Source organism: Cynoglossus semilaevis, chromosome 2 (assembly GCF_000523025.1).
Source record: "Cynoglossus semilaevis isolate Cse_v1.0 chromosome 2, Cse_v1.0, whole genome shotgun sequence".
Taxonomy (NCBI): Eukaryota; Metazoa; Chordata; class Actinopteri; order Pleuronectiformes; family Cynoglossidae; genus Cynoglossus; species Cynoglossus semilaevis.
The window spans coordinates 9,045,436-9,064,434 of record NC_024308.1 but is presented as its reverse complement, the minus strand read 5'-3'; the positions used below and the strand labels follow the sequence as shown (position 1 = coordinate 9,064,434).

The 18,999-nt window shown below is 40.8% G+C and overlaps 1 protein-coding gene across 2 annotated transcripts in view; it reads right to left on the bottom strand.

Annotated features, from left to right (window-relative positions):
- Positions 1-18,999, bottom strand: part of faf1 (Fas (TNFRSF6) associated factor 1) — a 51,572-nt gene that overhangs the window by 28,468 nt on the left and 4,105 nt on the right. Inside the window, exons 3-9 of one of the 2 annotated variants that reach the window (XM_017031197.2) lie at positions 18,148-18,201; positions 17,821-17,867; positions 15,603-15,856; positions 15,390-15,481; positions 15,030-15,121; positions 8,649-8,754; positions 4,205-4,291 (exon numbers count right to left, since the gene is read on the bottom strand). In XM_017031197.2, coding sequence (XP_016886686.1) covers positions 4,205-4,291; positions 8,649-8,754; positions 15,030-15,121; positions 15,390-15,481; positions 15,603-15,856; positions 17,821-17,867; positions 18,148-18,156 — 687 coding nt within the window. In that variant the 5' untranslated portion in view covers positions 18,157-18,201. The remainder of the gene's footprint in view (positions 1-4,204; positions 4,292-8,648; positions 8,755-15,029; positions 15,122-15,389; positions 15,482-15,602; positions 15,857-17,820; positions 17,868-18,147; positions 18,202-18,999) is intronic. The other variant, XM_008335709.3, reaches the window with a different exon arrangement.

The window sequence follows — 18,999 nt, the reverse complement described above, 5'->3', positions numbered from 1 at the left end:
TCTTTCCCTTTTTCTTTTCAAATGAAGTATTTACCTTGTCACTTTGCCTCTTGTGTACTTGATTTACAGTTATGGTACTATTCCAAGTTAAAGATTATGACTAACCTGGTAATCAAGTTTGGACATTGTAATGTGGGTACGGTTTTCCAGCAAAACAACAACAACAACAACATGGGTTTCAGGTGGGATGTTTCTTTTTGCACTCCAAGCCACGTTGAGTTGAAGTGCCTAAAAGATTGGCCCCGAGCAAATTCTGTCAAGTGTGCAATTTAACACGTAAATGTCAGCAGCAGTTGCACAGAGATCCTTAAGAACTCTTTACCCCCACTCCTTATAATGAGAGGCTTTTATTCAAGGGTTCAATAAGTGTATAAATAATGATGATCACTTCCCCTGTCAAAGACAGCATGGAGGGTTTGGGCTGGCAGGAATTCAATGAGGGGAGTCGAGTAGGAGAAAAAAAGGAGTCGAGTGCCTCTCAATTCTCTTCGTTACTTTGACCCTGTGGCTTCTTCCAATGTTGAGGTACACAAGTGCAGCTTGATGGCTCAGTGGTAAAATGTGGAAACACAGTTGAAGTGCCGCGGGGCACGCAGGGTGGGGGGATAAGGTTACCCCCCCAACTGACCCTCTCCCACATCACCACACAAAGGAGCTGGCTTTTCTTTTTTGGATTCTTTTAATTAACACTTGCATTAAAATTCTAAGCATTCAGATGCCGATACAGGGGAAGAATTTTCTCCTTCCATCGACCCCCTTAGCTTCTCTCCCTCACCACCAAACCATTTTCTCTTTCTCTCCCCTTCTTTTTCTTCAATTCTCATCCTCTATTCTGTCCATGTTTCATTTATCTTTAGTGTTTGGATTAGGTGTCTGGCAGTGAGTGTGAGATAATTACTACTGACAGCTGCGCCGACAAACATTGAAACCACACAACCACCTTAGCACACTTTTTCTTTGATGATGAAAGACAGAAACAGTGAGGGGATAGAATGACAGACTTCATATGCTTTACACAGAATCTACTGCTCACAATAAAACTTCTGTCATTATCATCAGGGGCTTCGTCCAGTATGTGCCAGGCTAGGCAGTGCATGTACAAATGATCCAAATGCCAACAGTGCCAAAGGCCTAGGAAGCCATAAATACATGATGTGGATCAGGGTGTTGTGTAGCTGGGTATAGTAGAGTTATCGTCTCTGCCTCTGTTTTTTTTATCTAGACTGATGACAGCCAGGCCACAAGGACACGAGCATTTTACTGAGATACAAACACAGGGACTTCATTCTTTCATATTCTACGATGCACAAGGTCACAGAAGACAAACTACTATACACGTTCACAGTCACCTAAAAGATCAATTAAGAACATTCACTTCTTTGGACTATGAGCGAATAAATAGTAGACCCTGAGAAGAGCCCCTTAAATCAAACCAATGAACCAATGACGTTCTTGCTGTATGGCAGGCGCACTAATCCCTCTTTCACCGTGTGGCTACACAGAGTGAGAGGGTGTCAGAGGGTGGGGGGTTGGGGGGGTCAGCTTTGAATGTCACTAGTAGGGACCAAGTGAGGCAAGGGAGCAGGACTCAGGAGCAGCCTGTGCTTACAGTTGAGGCCTGTTACTACGGTAACCAAAAGGCCTGCAATAAGCCATTGGTTCCATTTGTTCCAATCACATAGCACAGTAGTATTCCATTAATGCCAAATGGGAAATAGAGGGAGGTGCTGGGCTACAAGTTGATGCGCCTCTCTGAGGCACCGCAGCATTAATACATTAGCAAACATCATGAAACACTGCATAAATGTCAGCTATTACTGACTCAAAGTAATATCGAGAGGTGGAAGTGGAGGTGGGTGAACAAGGGTAAATCTCCCACTGACAGTTATCCACTCTAATAGAAGTGGAGGATGGACTGACAATAAAAAAACTCCACTAAGAAGAAGAAGCCTATGGATACCTAACACCAGAATGAGAACCAATTCTTTATTATTATTATTATTATTTAGAGGTTATCACCAAGTGAAACTTTACATAAACTAATTAAAAGGTGAGATGTTTACTACAACCAACAAAACCACTCAGGTAGAAATGAGCAGCACTCCTGCTACATTGTTTTAACAATGCTTCCTGTTACACCCAGAACCAGAGTGCTCTGAATAAACTTGTGTTTTGTTCACAGTGGACTGTGTATTATCTACCCTCCTCAAGTTTCAACTCTCTGCAAGACCTTGAATAATTCAACAAACAATAAAACACAGTGAGTGGACTGTATCAGGGAAGGTGAAGAAACACAACTGTTTGTGTCCCTGAAAGGTGAGAACGTCTTTACAACGCACCCACTTCCTTCAGCTGAACAATTCAGGAGGAAATTAAACAAACAATACAAGCACTCGACTAACAAAAAGTGGCAGAAATTATCCCCAGTCAGCTGACCACTCACATGAACAACAATGAACATAATTGTGTTCAAGATCACATAGCCATCATGCTAAGAAGGACGTGAGCAAACATTTGTGACAGACAAATGCAAAAGAAAACAAACACATAGACAGATATACTGCATGCATCAAGAAAGCATACTTTCATCTGATTCAACTGCATGAGGGGCCAGTTTGCAGTGCAAAGTGTAATCTAGGGTTCCTACTGCCATGTTTATTGGTCTAAACCTCAGGAGATGAGGCTGGGCTAATGAGCTAGACACTAATACTGGCTCCCTACCCTCATGCTAGGCCAGCCAAGCCCAAGGCTTTCTCTGCTAATACCTTCAGACATTTCAATAAGAGCGGTGGCCGGAGTGGAGGCCATTATTACACTTCTGTGTCTGTGCTTTTTAATATCTTATCCAAGAAACACAGACGCGGCCGATGTTGTGTTAGCCAGGTGCTCTTGGGGTCTATGATGCCACAATAAGGAGCAAGGCATTCATGAACCTGGGCCTTCATAACCTTTGCTCCCATTTGAGGCACCCCAAAATATAATGCACGTATTACAACTGATAAACTACGCAACTACTACTGTAAGCTACCCAAGCCACTACAGTCTTTTATATGATAAGGGAAAACATATGTTATACATATCTTCAATAGGAACTGTGGTTTATTGAATCTAGCAATAACTTGCAAACATTCTCTAAATCTATTTTCCTGTGTTGTTTAATGCAGATGACTACAGTCATTTTTTATTTATCAGAAATATCTGCTTGTTTGTACGGTGATTAAGAGGTTGGATTTGCATGCTGTGAAACAAATTGTGCAAACAATATCTTGTTGGGACAGGATGTATTGATGTGCACATTAATGGTGCAGTATATTTGCTTTCTTTGCTTGCAGCCAACAGTGACATTTGGGTATCAGAAACACTGCAGCAGGGCTAGAAAGGATGATTTTAATCACATTATATTACGGTTTCTTTGTGTAATGTCTCCACACTAGGTTGTTCTTCTATTCAGTGGCAGCTTTTTTCTGATTGCTATAAATATATCATAACGTGTAACACTTAAAATATATACGGTGACTACTCTAATCTTCAATTGAACCACTCAGTTACATCACTGACAACACATTCTAATTTTGACACCAGATAGAGAGTCAATAGTCATCAGCAATCACATAGATCTAACCACTAAAATGTTACCAGAAGAATGTGTATACAACAGCTTCACAATGTAGCACGTTAATCTTATACAATTAGCATGGGAACACATATGCCGTTAAAGACGGTGGCAGACAAAAGGGGTCAGAGGTTCCTCAAGGTTCTGTATGAGAGACACTTCGGATCAGCTTGACTGTGGCCAGACTGAATTGCCGAGTAGAGCGACCCTGTGATGGGAGAGGTCAGCAGGACTCAATGATGTGAGCTTTAATGTCCACAGAGCGGGGGGACTGGACGGGAACTGTCTTTAACATCTTAATTAGCCCGTACGTTTTGAGCTCATGCTTCTGACAGATGGCTGTAGTATAAAACGTGAAGACAGCTACAAAGTGTGGAACTGTTTCAACTGCACTCCCTTTCCAAATTTTGCAATTGTGTGAGCTAGCACTATTAAAACCCTCTATATGCATTTTTCTCTTTAGGTCTGAAGTATTTATCTTTAATCTAAGACAATGTTTCTCATACGAAAAAATACAACTATCTGGATAATAAGTTATCTTGGCTTGTGTGCAAGGGTGAGGAAGATACAGTGATTGAATGTGTGTCTTACAGAGTCATCTGATGCTGATGCTGGCCACCCCTCCCATTGTTGGTGTCGGACTGGGATGTTGGTCAAGTCTGAAACGTTCCTCTTCACCTGTAACAAGAAAAATAAAAAGTTACAATAATGTGTTATCAGAAAATTAAAAATAATAATTATAAAGTGATAATTTAATATTGTCATTTTTTTCCTGAGTGATGACATCATGCTCTAAATGTTTTTTAATTATCTCTAATTAAATGAATCTAAGAGTCTTACATATAAAATATAGTTTTTACATCAACGTACACACAACTAGAATGACAGTAAACCCATGTGGGGGCAAAGCAGCACATAAAAGGGGGAGAAAAATTCAATAATTGTTATGAGCATTTTTCAGATGCCACAGCTAATGCCCAGCAACAACAGCTCCACACTCTGAAATGAACAGTATTTCTCTTGGCCTATTCATGTGTAGACTCTGTGTTTGCATCATTTAATAACATGCCCTGCTTTTAAACAGTTAGTAGTCTGCAGCGCCTGCCTCCCTGAATCCCCTGTTTACACCATCCAGCGGGCTGTTGGTTTAAAGCCCCGATGCCAGCCTGATGTGCAAGAGCCGCAATTGATCAAAGCCTTGTCGGCGTCTGGGTGCTGCGGCCGTGGATTCTCTCTCTTTGTCTGGCAGGATTCTGACCCTCGGGCCTGCAGTGGTCGACGTGGACTCTGAGAAAACTTTCTATTGTGTTAAAAAAGATCCTTAAATACACACACGGTACAAATCCTGCCTTTGTAAAGAGCAGGAGAGATGGATCCTTGGACATTTGCAGAGCTGCTAATCATGGTGGTAAAATATTGAAAAACAAAACCAAAACAGTGGTAATTTTTTTTTTTTTAATTAGACGTGGGGTGCTCGCAGAAAGTTTTATATTCAACTCCTTCAGTTTTCCACCTATTTCCCCCCAAGATATACATTTCTCCAGACACTAGTGACCTCGAGAGTGTTGGCTCTGGCACAGCAAAGCAATCTGTAGTTCAAACAAGCCAAGTAAAAAGAAAAGAACAATAATAAATGAGTGGCACAGGCCATCATTTGTCTTTCTATCGTAAATCCCACACCACACTGCTTGGCACCTATCCTTATGAAGTGAGGCTACGGCCATGATAGCAGCCTGGGGTCAGAACGGCTGGCCAGTGTTATTACAGAGTGTAATATCTGTGTTTGACCAGCCGGACTACAGGGATTTGACTGACCGGCTGGCCAGCCGATAAATAGAGGTGAAGAAGGGAGGAACGGAGAGGCATAAACACTAGTAATGAAGAGGCTGGAGTCAGAGGTTAAAGCAGCATCAGAGAAACAACAAACTAATGCCCACCGCAAGCACAGCTCAGGTTGGAGATGTGGTGGTGGTGGGGGGGGGGTGAAGACACACAGGAACGACACACCGGTCAGAAGACAACCTCATCCAAACACCCAAAAGAACAGCAGCAGAGCAGGCCCCATAACAACGTTAATCAGGCTTCTAGGCTTTCTCTCAATTTGGTGAATTAGAAAATGTGTTTTCTAAAGTAAAAAAAAGTAAAAGTGACAAATTATAGAATAGCTATATTGGCACTGGAGTACAGGTTAACATTATGACATAGTTTGAAGCGTCCACCTAGCTACAGAGCAATCCTCATGCTGGACAGCTGAAGTCACAGCACTGTCAAATGCTGCCCCCTGTCTGTCAAAACAGCCATAGTGCTCAGCCACCGTGCTCCAAAGTAAAAGGATATTTAATTTCTCAGATTTTAGCCGACACATTTTAAAGTCCTAATAAAACGAGTACTTAATACTGTAATACTAGTCTGTTTGTTTCTCAACCAGCAATATAGCCACAAAGACTATCATTTAATTTGATATGTAAAATAAGACGAACTGAGAGGAACTTTTTTTTTTGATTTAGCAGAAAGGTTTTTTTTTTTGGCTGTTTGGTCATGTGAAGATGAAGCAGAGGTGTAAAAGTTGGTTATACACAACATTAGCAGGTCTGGCTGTGAAGCCGAGCTGCTGGCGTTACACCTCAGAGTAAAATTAATGATCCAATCATGGTAAATGCCAATTGCCTGTAATCCCTAGCTGGAAGCAAATCAAAGAGAAGGAAAGGTTTCCATTAAACAGTCACAAGCTCCCCTCACACTCTCTTTCTTATCATCTCCACTGGGCACCAGATGCCTCTTTTTCAATCCTTTTTCGACCCTGCCTTCTTTTTCTCATCCCTGTCTGCATTTGGTTCCTATACATCGCCCAGCTGTGGAGCAGGGTTTGGGGCCCAGGCTTCAGCCCTGGAGGGGGGAGGCAGTAGCGAAGTGAAATCCCTAAGACAACTGGTCTGGTCACGGACGACCCAGGACACAGAAGCTCTCCCTATTCTACCCTCTACTTTCCTGGCAAACATTTGCTCTGCAGCTTAGCTTAGAAGCTAGCCAGCAACTCACCCTAGCACTTGTCTGGTAATGCCAATCACAGTCTACACATCCCTGTGCTCTGGAGATGGAAAAAGAAAAGAGAAGGTAGAAAAGGGACACTGCGAGAGAGAAATGGAGAATGAAGGGATTGAAAGGGAGGGGTGAGGGCAGTTTTTTTTTTCTGAAAGCCACAAGGCAAAGCCTGAGCCTTTGGCAAAGACAAACAAGAAGACAGGACTCTATCCCTATTGATATGCACAAGCAGGGACCATCGGTTAGTCTTCATCTAAGACAAAAGGGAGCATGGGGAGAAAAGGTGCTCTGTAGAGGAGTCCATATGTGTCTCTGAGTGGACACAGTTTGAAGAGAAAGGAGACGTGGACGGGCTAAAACGGGATAACTTCTTTGTTGCATTCTCTGGCCTTATTTATGTGGAGAGAAGTTTTCCTCATACTCATAAGTATAATTCTAAGGTTATATTATTGAGATCACAAGTGACATGTAAAAAAGTGATTAACCTTTCACCCGAATTGGGTTTTCTGAGCTGCCTGGAACAGCCTCGGCCATTCCAGACATGCATATGATGATTATGTAAAAATATCACAGTTTGGTCATCACCTGTGAAATTTTGCACCTTATCAAAAGAGTAAATAATATAAAGAGTGTGATTGTTCCGGGGCACACTGAGTCCAGATCTTTGCAGGTTAATGTTTGAGGCCTCATTTTCACAGCAGGGTGTCTTGAAATGCCTAAAGACAAGCATGTGTAAGGAAAGGACCACTTCATGGAGGCCCGTTTAAGCCCACATTGTCCCCTCTCTGTCCGCTGTGTCTTCTTACAGCAACCCCACAGAGCCGACGGTCCTTTGCCTCTTTTCTGCGTCCACCGTCTCCCCCCTCCCACACCACAGGGACCCCTCCACAGTGTTTGTAATCCCAGCAGAAACACTTAAGGTTCACAGTGGGTGCTCATCAAAACCATCTGCCTGAGTGGAGAGTAAGAGAAAGGGGGAGTGATGATGGATGGAGGAAAAAAAAAAGAGGGTGAGGGAGTAGAAGTTGAGAGCAGAGAGAGGCTCGCTGCTCGCTCCAGTTCAGATGCTGGTTGTACTAATCTGTTCAATTAGCACAATTACAAGCCCTGCCAGTAGGCTGATTATTAATGTTATTAGTGTAATCTTCACCTATACTAAGGATCCAGGGATGAGTCAGTGTGGCAGCAAGGAGCAAAAGAAAAGAGATGCTTTTTTTTACCCCCCAGCAAGTAAACAAAGGTGCAACTAGACGATGAAACTAATTGTTGAATAACTCAAATCAAAAGGTTGCTCTGATGAGTCTTTGGGGAGTTTATTTCTCTGAGAGCAGTCAACACACTGTGAATGATAAATTATGCATGGCCAGGTACACCTGTGTGTGTGTGTGTGTGCACAAGTGCCATATCTGCATAGGCAAGCAAGAGCAAGCATATTTCCATGGCTTTCCATTTGCAGCTGTGATCACAATAACCAATAGACGGAGAGATAGGCACTGTTTTCACACCGGGTCAAATATGAGTAGATATTAATATTTCATTGGCTGCCAAATCTACTGTTTAGTTTCAGACAAAGAAAATGAATGGACTCTGTCTCTTCCCAATGCTCCCGCATGCCTAGATCAAACAATGTTCAGTTATTTAAGCCGCCTCCCGGACCACTGAGGCTGCCGAGAGTAGGGGAAGAAAGACGCAGTGTCGGAAAGTGAGGAGCGCGGCTGGAGGGGGGTGGGGGGAGGGCTGTACCAGACCACAGCTGTGAGAGTAATTATGTGCTTGGAAATGTGATCATTTGTAATGAATAATGAATCAATGGCTCAGATAGACTAGCAATGTTTGGCAAATGGAATGAAAGCTGTGTTATGGGAAAACAGAATCAGGTACAATAATATTATCTTTGTGATAGTCTCAGTGTGAGTTCCTTCCAGACGTGTGTGCTAGTCGCACTGTGTCTTGGATGGTTGCTCTCAGAGCAAGAACGTGTGAGTTTTCATACTTCCTGTATGGTTCTGGAGCCGGGGAAGTTGAGGTTGTAGTTCTTCTGGGCTTCACGGTGGTTGATGACCAGCAGGAAGTTCTGGTTTAATGAATCTTGGAGAGCACTGTACAAAAAAAGGACAGGAAATCATTAGGAAAAGGATAGCAGGAAAGAAAAAACTGTGTGACGAGGAAAGTCAACATTATCACTAAGAGAGACTGAGACAAGTAAAGGGGCAAGCTAAAACTTGTCTACTAGTGGAAGCCTGCTGGTCCACAGGGATCTGGGCTGTTCTCAGGGGGCTAGTCGCCCACTTTACTGGTTATGTCTTAACAAGCCTGGCCAGAGCTGCACTCAGCACAGCATGATACCACAGCTTTGACCACCTGCACCATTAAAAACATGCAGTCCATAAGTCGGCCTCATTGCTAACAAAGAAAGACACATCAAGGACAAAGTCTATTGTACAGACCAAAGGCAGTGATTCTGCAATGAATTGACTACAGAATCAAAAATTATTTCACAAAACCCCAGAGGAAGAGTCAGCTTTAATTATCAGCATAGGTAACGACAGAAACAGAGCTATTACCTAGGCTGCTAATTCTGTTATTGTTATTGTTCTGTTATAAAAACACAAAGCATCATGACAAACACAAAAGAATCCAGTTACACCTGGAAAATGACACCTAAAGTTATTAAGATGACAAGTCAACAATTAGCCTAAGGAGAGTAATTTAAAAAAAAGTAAAAGAAACAAAGACTATTTCAAAAAATGCCTTAATTAGAGAAGGTTACTGTTAATTAACATCAGCCTTTATTTTAATTACAAATGAATGCTGAGGTCATTACACGGCTGAATCAATGAGAGCGAAGCTAAATTATTTGTAACCACTATGAAGATTATTTTTCTTAAAATGATGGACCTTACTAACCACAGACTTTGTTAAATCAAGTGCAGAAGATGGTTTTATTTAGGCTACAGTCACAGTTAGAACAGATCAAACTAAGAAGCAGTGGCACAAAGATATAAAAGAATATATAATATATTAATAACGATCTCTGGGAGATTGCTTCGACTATCAAATATCAAATAAATGGCAAATATCAACACTTTCTGTGTTTCACATACGATGGAGGACAGGCCCAGGAATCAACTTTTGGGAGCGTCATTTACAATAAGACGTGAGGTTAAGTAGTGTTTTCAGCAAACGCTGAGTCTGTGAGGCAGAATATTAATGGGAGGCTTAGGGGCCGAAGCACCCACTTAATCAGGGCTCAGAACCCAAGAAGAGGAGGAAGAGTTGAGAGGAAGACAGGGACGGGGGATTTAATATGTAGCACACACATTAATTATGCAATCACACCCTTAATCTGTGCAGATCTGGACGAGCTTATGTTAACAGAAGCTCAAATTTACTGTAATGACAGCATATTTACATTGACTAAAACTGCGAAATCAATATGTAAATGTAATGTTTGTTGTAGCTAACTGGAGAAGATTGGAAATGTGTGGAGTAGAGAGGATGGATGCATATGTAATAGGGCTGAGCAGAAGGATGGGAGAAATGTGTGTGCTTGTTTGCATGGGGGAGAGAGACATGGAGAAACAGAGAGGGAGAGAGGGAAGGGACACATAAATAAGGATCTAGCTAATATCATGATTATGTTTGGACACAATCCCGAGCTACTGCTGGCAGGAAGCTAAACTCCTAAATAGACAAAGATAGAGGGTAAACTGTGTGGAAGTGTTACTCTGTTATTCCAAACAGAAAACCAACATCTCCTCTTATCAGTGGTTGAACGCCGACCTGACAGAATATTTGGTCAAAACAACAAAAATTAAAATTTCAACCTAATCACGGATCAAAAGATACTAAAACTATTGATTTTAAGATTAAAGAACTTTGATGCATAAAGTTCCAATCTATGATTGCTATAATCCTCCATAGACAATTTTTTTTCTTACTTAAGGAAAAGTCTAAAGATGTTGTTTAGAAGTTGTTGGTTTTTTTTGTGCTCAATGATTGACAGACTGGGTGAGATTTTGGTCCTGGCTCAGTGGAGTTCAACCTGACAGTGTTGATGAGCAATATGTGTCATCATCAACTTAAATAATAATAAACATCAAATAATAATGTTAGACAAAAACGTGAATTTTATATTGTTTTATTCAAGATTCCGACCCCTGAGTTGTCTGTCCACAAAAATCCTGGCTGACAAATATAGTTGGTGAGCCCTGACCTACTGTGTATTATCAGCTGCTCTCCTAAGATTCCAAACAGATGACACTGAATGTGGTACTGTTGTACAGCATGATGTTACTTGCACTGATAGTGCCACCAAGTGTCACTGATGACTGCCCAGAGTATTAACTAATAAAGGCACACTGCCTTAGTGAAGACTGTAAACGGTCGAGGAAATTCACCCACCGGTCCTTCCCTGGTATACTGATATTTTTGTGAACCTGAGATTTTGGACATTAGTATTTGACAGAAGAGCTTTGCCATCTACTTTTCTGTATCTTTGTAGCCTCTCCTTTTAATATGGCATTGATTTGTGCTCTTTCTGAAAAGGCTCGACACAGTTGATGGAGAAACGGGTTTAAATTTATTAATGTATTTGATACTTTTACCTGCAGAATATCAATTTCTTAGACCAAATGTATCCTTGATAATGTTTTTTTCTTTTATAATTAAGAGGCTGACATAATGATAAACTGTTAATTAAAATGTATGATTTAACTGACCAAACTGACCCGTGGCAGGATTCCACAACTGTGAGGAAAATATTGTGTGGTACTCACTAATAAAGGCTAAAAATACCTTCAGTTTTATAATAAAATTAAAAAATAAATTAAACATCAAACGATAATGTGAAACAAAAATGTGATTTTATAGTTGGTGACCCCTGATTTAAATATTCACTGGTGTATTAACAGCATCAGCGTCAAATGATTGTTTTATGAAATTCTAATTAACTGAGATCATCAATACTTTGAGTGTAATATCCCAGTTCTTGGGGCTGGCTTTACCACTAATGTTGTCACAGCTCCCCTTATTTGATAAAAGCAGACCCCTGAGTAGTATGGAGCTGAAGCCTGGACGTCTCAGTGTTTGCTTGAGCCTTTAGAGTTTTCTCTCTATCCCCTCCCTCACACTCTCGCTCTCTTATTTTTTTTTTTTTTTTACCTCAGCCTGTCACACCGTGACACCAAGGTCGGCCAAAAACATCTCAAGAGGTACTTGACATGGCATAAGGGTGCTGGGAGGAAAATGTCATTTAACTTTATGGACAGAGAAAATGAAGCTCTTTCCAGGCGAAGGGGAGCGGGCTAAACAGATTGGTTTCTTTCTGAGGTAAGCCTATCGCCTAAGCAGAGTCCCCATGGCACAGAGCAGACTCTTATTAAACCAGCCCTGCCAGACAGAGAGAGACGCATGTGCACACGCAATGTGATGTGCCTGTAAAACACAAATACCCCCGCACAGGCGGTCACGGTCACACAAAGCACACCACACACACTGTCACATCCGCATTCTTCACAGATTATCACACGTTCATGCAATCTCATTACATTAATGCAAGTTTTAACACACCTCACAGGCTGAAATACACACCGTGACTGTGGTGCATGCTAACACGAACAGCAAGCGTCTCAAAAGAAGAGGCATGAACCACACACGGCTTACCTCCGCCACATTTTGCATCCACAACAAAACAGCAGGATGCGAAAACATTCTGCTTGGGTTTGATCAGCCATCCTGTTCTAGAGCTGATCAACATGCTAACATGTGGGCTTCCTCCCCATCAGAGCTACTGTAGTTAGCCTGATAGCCATCTCTCTGAAGCATATGTGCATCTACTATTGCACTTACATGGAGATGGTGGAGTGTGGGGGCCAGGAGACCACAGCAAAACTAAAAAACTAAAAAAAACCAAAATAACCTTAAATCAGCAAACATGCTTTCGGTTCAAGCTGAAGTGGAGGAGACCTGAGGGAGAAACCCAGTTCCATTGAAAAATTCATTAGGCCTTCATCATTTATGCAGGAGATTAGCTCCTCCTCAACACCCTATTGTATTCATGGCCAGTCACCAACACAACCACAGAGAACAACCTTCTAGAGATGAGGCTGCAGAACTACACACAACAGCACTATAGCTAAAGCGCTGCCCCAGATAGATTGGGGCTCTGAAGAAAATCTCCCAAAGCCTGAAGATTTATTTCTAATCAAACAACAAAGAGAAGTTTACTCAGCACCATAATAATGACAGTTCAGCACTATCTAATCTGTCTGTGCAACCGTGTGTGTGTGTGTGTGTGTGTGTGTGTGTGTGAGCACCGCCAAACTTGACAAAGTTGTTGCCGGGGATGTGAGGGACATTGGCAGTTTTGCTTAGCAACAATTTAGATTAAATAAAAACTGTAAAACTCCACTGAACGGTCATTTTAGATCACAACTGCAGACCAGTGACGCAACAAACCACTGTTTTCACAGTCAGAATCATCAGAGTCAAATAGACGACAGCTTTCACCTCTAACAAACAATAATCAGTGTTTTACATTTCTTAATAAAAAGTGCGGTGTTCTATTTTTATACACAGGCCATACCATGTTAACCCACAGAGTTCACAGTTACAGAGTCACACAATGGTTTAGATTCAATAATTTTATAACCTTTTGTATGTATTCATTATTTTGTATCAATATTTTATCTTAAGGCAGGGGTCGTCAATGTATTTAAGGCTACTTTATAATAGAGCTCTCTAAAATTGGTTAGGATCTTAACAACACGTCCTGTATGAACAAATAGTTTACTATTATTTAACATTTTTTTCTGCTTGTGATTATGAGCTTAATTCCAGTTAAAGGCCTGAAACGGTGAACTGTGCCTGGGCAGGAGTACCAAGAATGACCAAGAGAGTCATAGTATAAACATTCTCAGCAGCAAAAGTCAGTTTGACATATAAACTTACACACAGTGACTAAGAATTCTTTCATCAATCCTCTCCCAGTGTGACAGCAAGGTCACCTTTACACACACATTTAAACCCAAATGCATGTGTTTACACCCCGTGAAGTCTCAAAAGTCCTCCCCCAAAATAGCTTACACAAAATAATGAGCTCCTGACACCCAAAATGATATCGGTAACACTTTGAGAAATGGCAACGGTGCCGCTAAGAAGACACAGCAGTTAGTGGAGGAGTGAGAAGACGAGAAAAAAGGCAGAGGGAGACAGAGACGCGAGACGGGGGACGCGAGGGTCATAAGCTGCTAACACAATCTAACTAGCACTTAGTGAAACTGCAAACGGCCAAATGACTTATTTCACAAGTGAGCTGCTGACATGTGGATGCCTGCTGAAAGACAGCTATAGAGATTATCTTTGGCATTATTTTTCACTTAAGTCAAAAAACCAACTTGGACGTGTATGTATTAGACCGGGGATGCCTGCGCTATTTTAGCTTGAGAGCTACTATTACCAGGCTAAAGTAATCTACTAAAGGCTAACCTGATGTTAAATATATGTTAAATATATTTTAACTCATATAAACTGAACTTAAACTTATTAAACTTTATATATAAACCCACCCTAAATTTCCCGAGGGAACTCCTGAGAGATTAAGTAAGTGCTCTCTATCTATCTATCTATCTATTTACCTCTTAAAAATAATAAATACATCAAATTAAGATCACAGAGGTTTTCCGACTTTAAGCAGATGGAATAAAGGGAATAAACGGCTTCAGCTGATGTTGATCTGGTGCTGATGAAAGGACATTCACACATTCACAATCACAGCTGCCACCTGTGATTGTATTACTGCAGTGATTTGACACTGATCTGCCTGACATTTCACTAAGAAAGGTTGCTAATACTGCCGCGCATTTACCGAGATGAACAGAAAAACCTGTGTGGTGAACCTACAATGCCTTAATTAAGCTTTGTTACTGAATGAGCTCACGCACACACACATGCACACACACAGAGAACCACCAAGTGTAGAAGTCATGTAAGGCTTTTCAAAAAATTGTCTGAAAAACATCATACAAAATAAGCACAAGTCACAAAGATACAAAGACGGCGGAGAAAATTATTATTTACACAACACACGGAGGCTGAGGAAGAAGACGCTGCGTTCAAAATGTCACAGTGGACGACAGAAAATGAATGCGCAGCAGCAGGTCAAAGGTCTACTAATATATCAATGACAGTGGTGTTTGCTGCATGGAGCAAGTGGGCGACGTCTGCATTACTAGATTAAGACTGCCACCTAGTGTTCAATATTGCTATTACACCAAAGTCAATATACCGGTGGTAATTCATAGTATATAGTTTTAAATAGGGAAAAAAAATACTTAAAAAAGTGGTGCCTGGAGGAAAGTTCTGGGTTGAATACCTGTTTTTGCTGGTGCTGGCGGAGGGGGCGATGTCAGGTGTTAAAACATAGAGGCTGTTGTTCTTGGGCAGGTGTAAAGTTCTCAGCAGTGCCTGGTCAAACACAAACAGATAAACAGAAACATGAACTTTTAATTTAAAGAGTGGTTTAAGAAAGTGGTTCCCAGAGTATGAGGTATGAAGCTACATTAGACTGTGTGAACACTGTGTTGGTTCTATGTAAAACTGTAAGTTTAGGTATTTACTGTATAAAGTCGGATGTAACTGACATTTGGTTAATAATTTAGCATGTTTTTAATAAAATCTAAGACATCTTATTGTTCATTTGCTCATGATAGATTACTCAGCTCCAAGGACTCACACTGTCAGACACTTCTCCACTCTTCCACCCCTTCAGCTGCATTTTAGACACTGGGACACCGAGTTCTGTCCCAAGGATTTGTTTCATTTCTCCTGTAAATCACAGTTGTTCACATTGTTGACACTGTATTTCATGTACAACAGGCTTTGTATTTTATACTTCTACACAAAACATGTCTGTGTGTGTGTGTGTGTGTGTGTTCCCGTTGCTCACCGACTGAGCTGCCCTCCTCCAGCACCAGTTCTACAGAGCGCTGCCGGTACTCTACAGTGAAGTTGAGCATCCGTGGCTGCCGCTCTACAATGTGTCGAGACGAGGCGCTGACGGGGCAAAAACCTGAAGCTGAGGTCGATGGAGGAGACGAGGAAGAAGATGAAGAGGAGGGAGGGGGGACAGCATCTCCTGCTGCTGCATTGGCTGCTTCTGATTGGTTAAGAGGTCCATACATGCTGGCCTGACTTGCCTCGCTGGAAAAGTTACAGTGTATAAGTTAAAAAGATAACTTGTTTTAAAAGGGAAAAAACACAGTGACACACATTCTACAAACTTCTCAAAACAAAGACAGAAATTCAATGATTAGGATCAAATATTTTATTTCACATCAGTTTTATTCTGTCTTTTCTGTTTGTCCAGTGAATGAACTGTTGATCTGTCGACTATGAACAAAGTGTGTCCTTTGTTTCCATCAAGTGTAAGCAGCAACTGTCGTGCAAAAATTTGGTGCTGGGGGCCGGACTGTTTAACAAAGCCTCTATTTTATTTGGTCCACTACATTACCAGGCCTCAGTCCATAACAAATTCATCACACAGACACTGCAACAACAGGCTGTGGAAAAAACACAACCAAAGGATAAATCTTGTCTTTTTAGACATTGAAGACATTCTTTTTTTTAAGAAAACCATGAAGTTACATGATTATACAGCTATAAAGAAATCATTTTCACTGTATTAAAACAAAAACAGAATCATTCTGATGCTTGCAAGAGTTTATTTTAAAAACTATGCAACAATTAAACAGTATGTGTGAAGAGTTATTGAGTTTGTGTTCAAAATCATTACGACACTTAACCAGAGTCACAGTTCCAACTCAAAGGTGTAGGGATGACAGAAAGAAAGGTGTCGCAATAAACCCAATTAAATCAGAGACAGATTCCAAACAGCACAGCCCACATTCACTTAGACCTGGTATTGTAACAGTCAAGGCCGTTAGTGTGTCCGTTGGTGCTGTTTGGACCTTGATCCCTGTTGCCCTACACCCAGATGCCACCGCTCCTCTGTGTGGTCTTAGAGGTAAACAGTGACAAAACGCCTGACTAATTTACCCAGACTAAAACAGTGGTGACCATGGTGACCAACAGGGGTGCTTCATCTTTTCAGTTTAATTCTACCTGTTAATGTTTGAATGGTGGCAACACATCCCAATGTAATCCTACAGATAAAAGACAGGAGAAAGGGCAGGAAGAATGTATTTCCAGGGTTGCCGGTTTAGCTTCCAACTGGGCCAAACGCAGGTCACATCATCGACTTATTTAAGAGATGATGCCAGGCTACCCATCCCAGTGCCAGCCACTTAGAAAATGTTGGCTGATGCTTAGCCTGGCAGGAAGCCTCCATTCATACCAATGTCTGCCCTTAGGTAACACCAATATTCTCAAAGCCCAATGACCGGTGTCACACATGCAAAGTGTGGACAAAAAAATTAACCAGTCACACCAGTAGGTCTTCAGTTTGACTTGGTTTAAGGCAGTTTTCTGCATTCTGCAATTAGCGCAAAACACAAACTCCTAAAAAAAAAAAACACCTACAGTATCTCATAGTTTGAGTGTCATAGTCAAATGTTAACATTTTTACTCTTCTTATTTTTCAGTTCAGTAGCATTCCTCGTTACAAACCTCTCCTCTTTTAATCGCACATCTCCTCTGTAGAATGGATGTGTGTATTTTCTTTTCCCCATGTATATTGGGGAATGCCCATGGTCCTTAAAGTGCAGACGGACAGCTGAGTCCTAGTCTGAAGAGCTGGCTCTTCTCTGTTGCAACATACACATATACAATAACCGTTTGTTCTGTCTGATGTACAGGTCAGGACCTGGCTTTACTGGTCAGAGTTACCCAATGTTGCTATGTTTTTACTATGCTCTGTGTGTTCTGTCTTTAGGATGAATCTTTTATTTGAGAGGTTTAACCTAAACTCAAGTTTTAATTTTTATTGGTTTTTAGAGACACCAGTATAATAAGGAAATACAATGCTGTCCATTTGTCATGAACAGAGAATTCTGAGAGTGATGCCCCAGCCTGGACAGACCCCTTATTTAAACAACACTGTTTGTCTGAAATAACAACAGAAGAAGCAGAATTGGTTGATGCAGACAATAAACACCAAAGAACAACGCAACATTCTAGAGGTGGCATTTGACAATAAAGTAATGTACCTTTGCAATATTCCATTTTCTTGTGGTATCACTCCATTGATGGCTGCCTGTAATTAACATAAAAAGTGAACAGTAAAACACACCATAATGACATTGGGTCAAACTTTATAAGTGTGTACATTTAAGTGGTTCGTAAACCAAATAAGCAGGATGTTACCAAAAAATTACTTGATACATTTGGTTTAAGAAAATCAACAAAAGTGTTTGTTTTGCATAGTAATATCAATTACTAAAAATAATTAAATATAAACCATTATATAAAAAGATGTTTATTACCTACTCATGTGATTGATTAGAGAAACTTAATATGCCTAAATAGAACCTAACCTGTTCCATTTACTAGTGTCTGATGTTCTTTCTGATTCTTTGCTGGCTTGGGGTCTGTGAGCATTGCATGTAAAAAAAAAAAATCACAGTGACAGATGGAAAATTCTCAATGTGAAAACAAAGAACTGAGAGGATAAACTCAACAGAAGCAGTTGTCAGCTCTGTGTAGGGCTTTTGTGTAAAAGCACAAACAATTTTGTCACCCTTTTATTTCTGCAGTGTTAAAACAGTAAGCATGAAGGCAAAGCAAAAAACATCAGGGTCTGGTCCTGATACTGATGAAGCTGATGAATTCTTTTACTAAATTAAACTGAACTCTAAAAATATGTCTTTGTTTAGAACAAGTTTAAAGGTATTATGGTGCAGTTAAATAAAGGTTAAAAGTCATTTATTTTCTACACAGTGTCAGCATCATTATCAATTGGAACTGGTATACTGTGAAGGCTCAGCAGATGAATACAGTGTACTGGATGTTGTGCTCGAGTGATTAAATCAGTGATTTCATATTCGTTGCTACAAAGGTGCTACAATCACCTTTGATTATCAATGTTATAGAGTAATTCACAGGATTTGTTTACAAGATTCTATTGAAGAATCTTCCAAACCCACAGGCACATTACTATATGTATGCAAGCTTTTGAAGAAAATTAGTTTCATAAAAACTATGAGCTACTGCAAATGAAGTCATCAGCATCGTAGATGTAGTTGGTCTATCAGGCACCACCTGACCACTCACTGCTGCTGCTACTGTCTGATTTGACCTACTGCCAGCATCCATCTAAATATAGACAAACCCTTCGCAGTACACAGAGTGCAGTAGTGAACTCCTTGTTTTCCAGAGTCATTCAGACC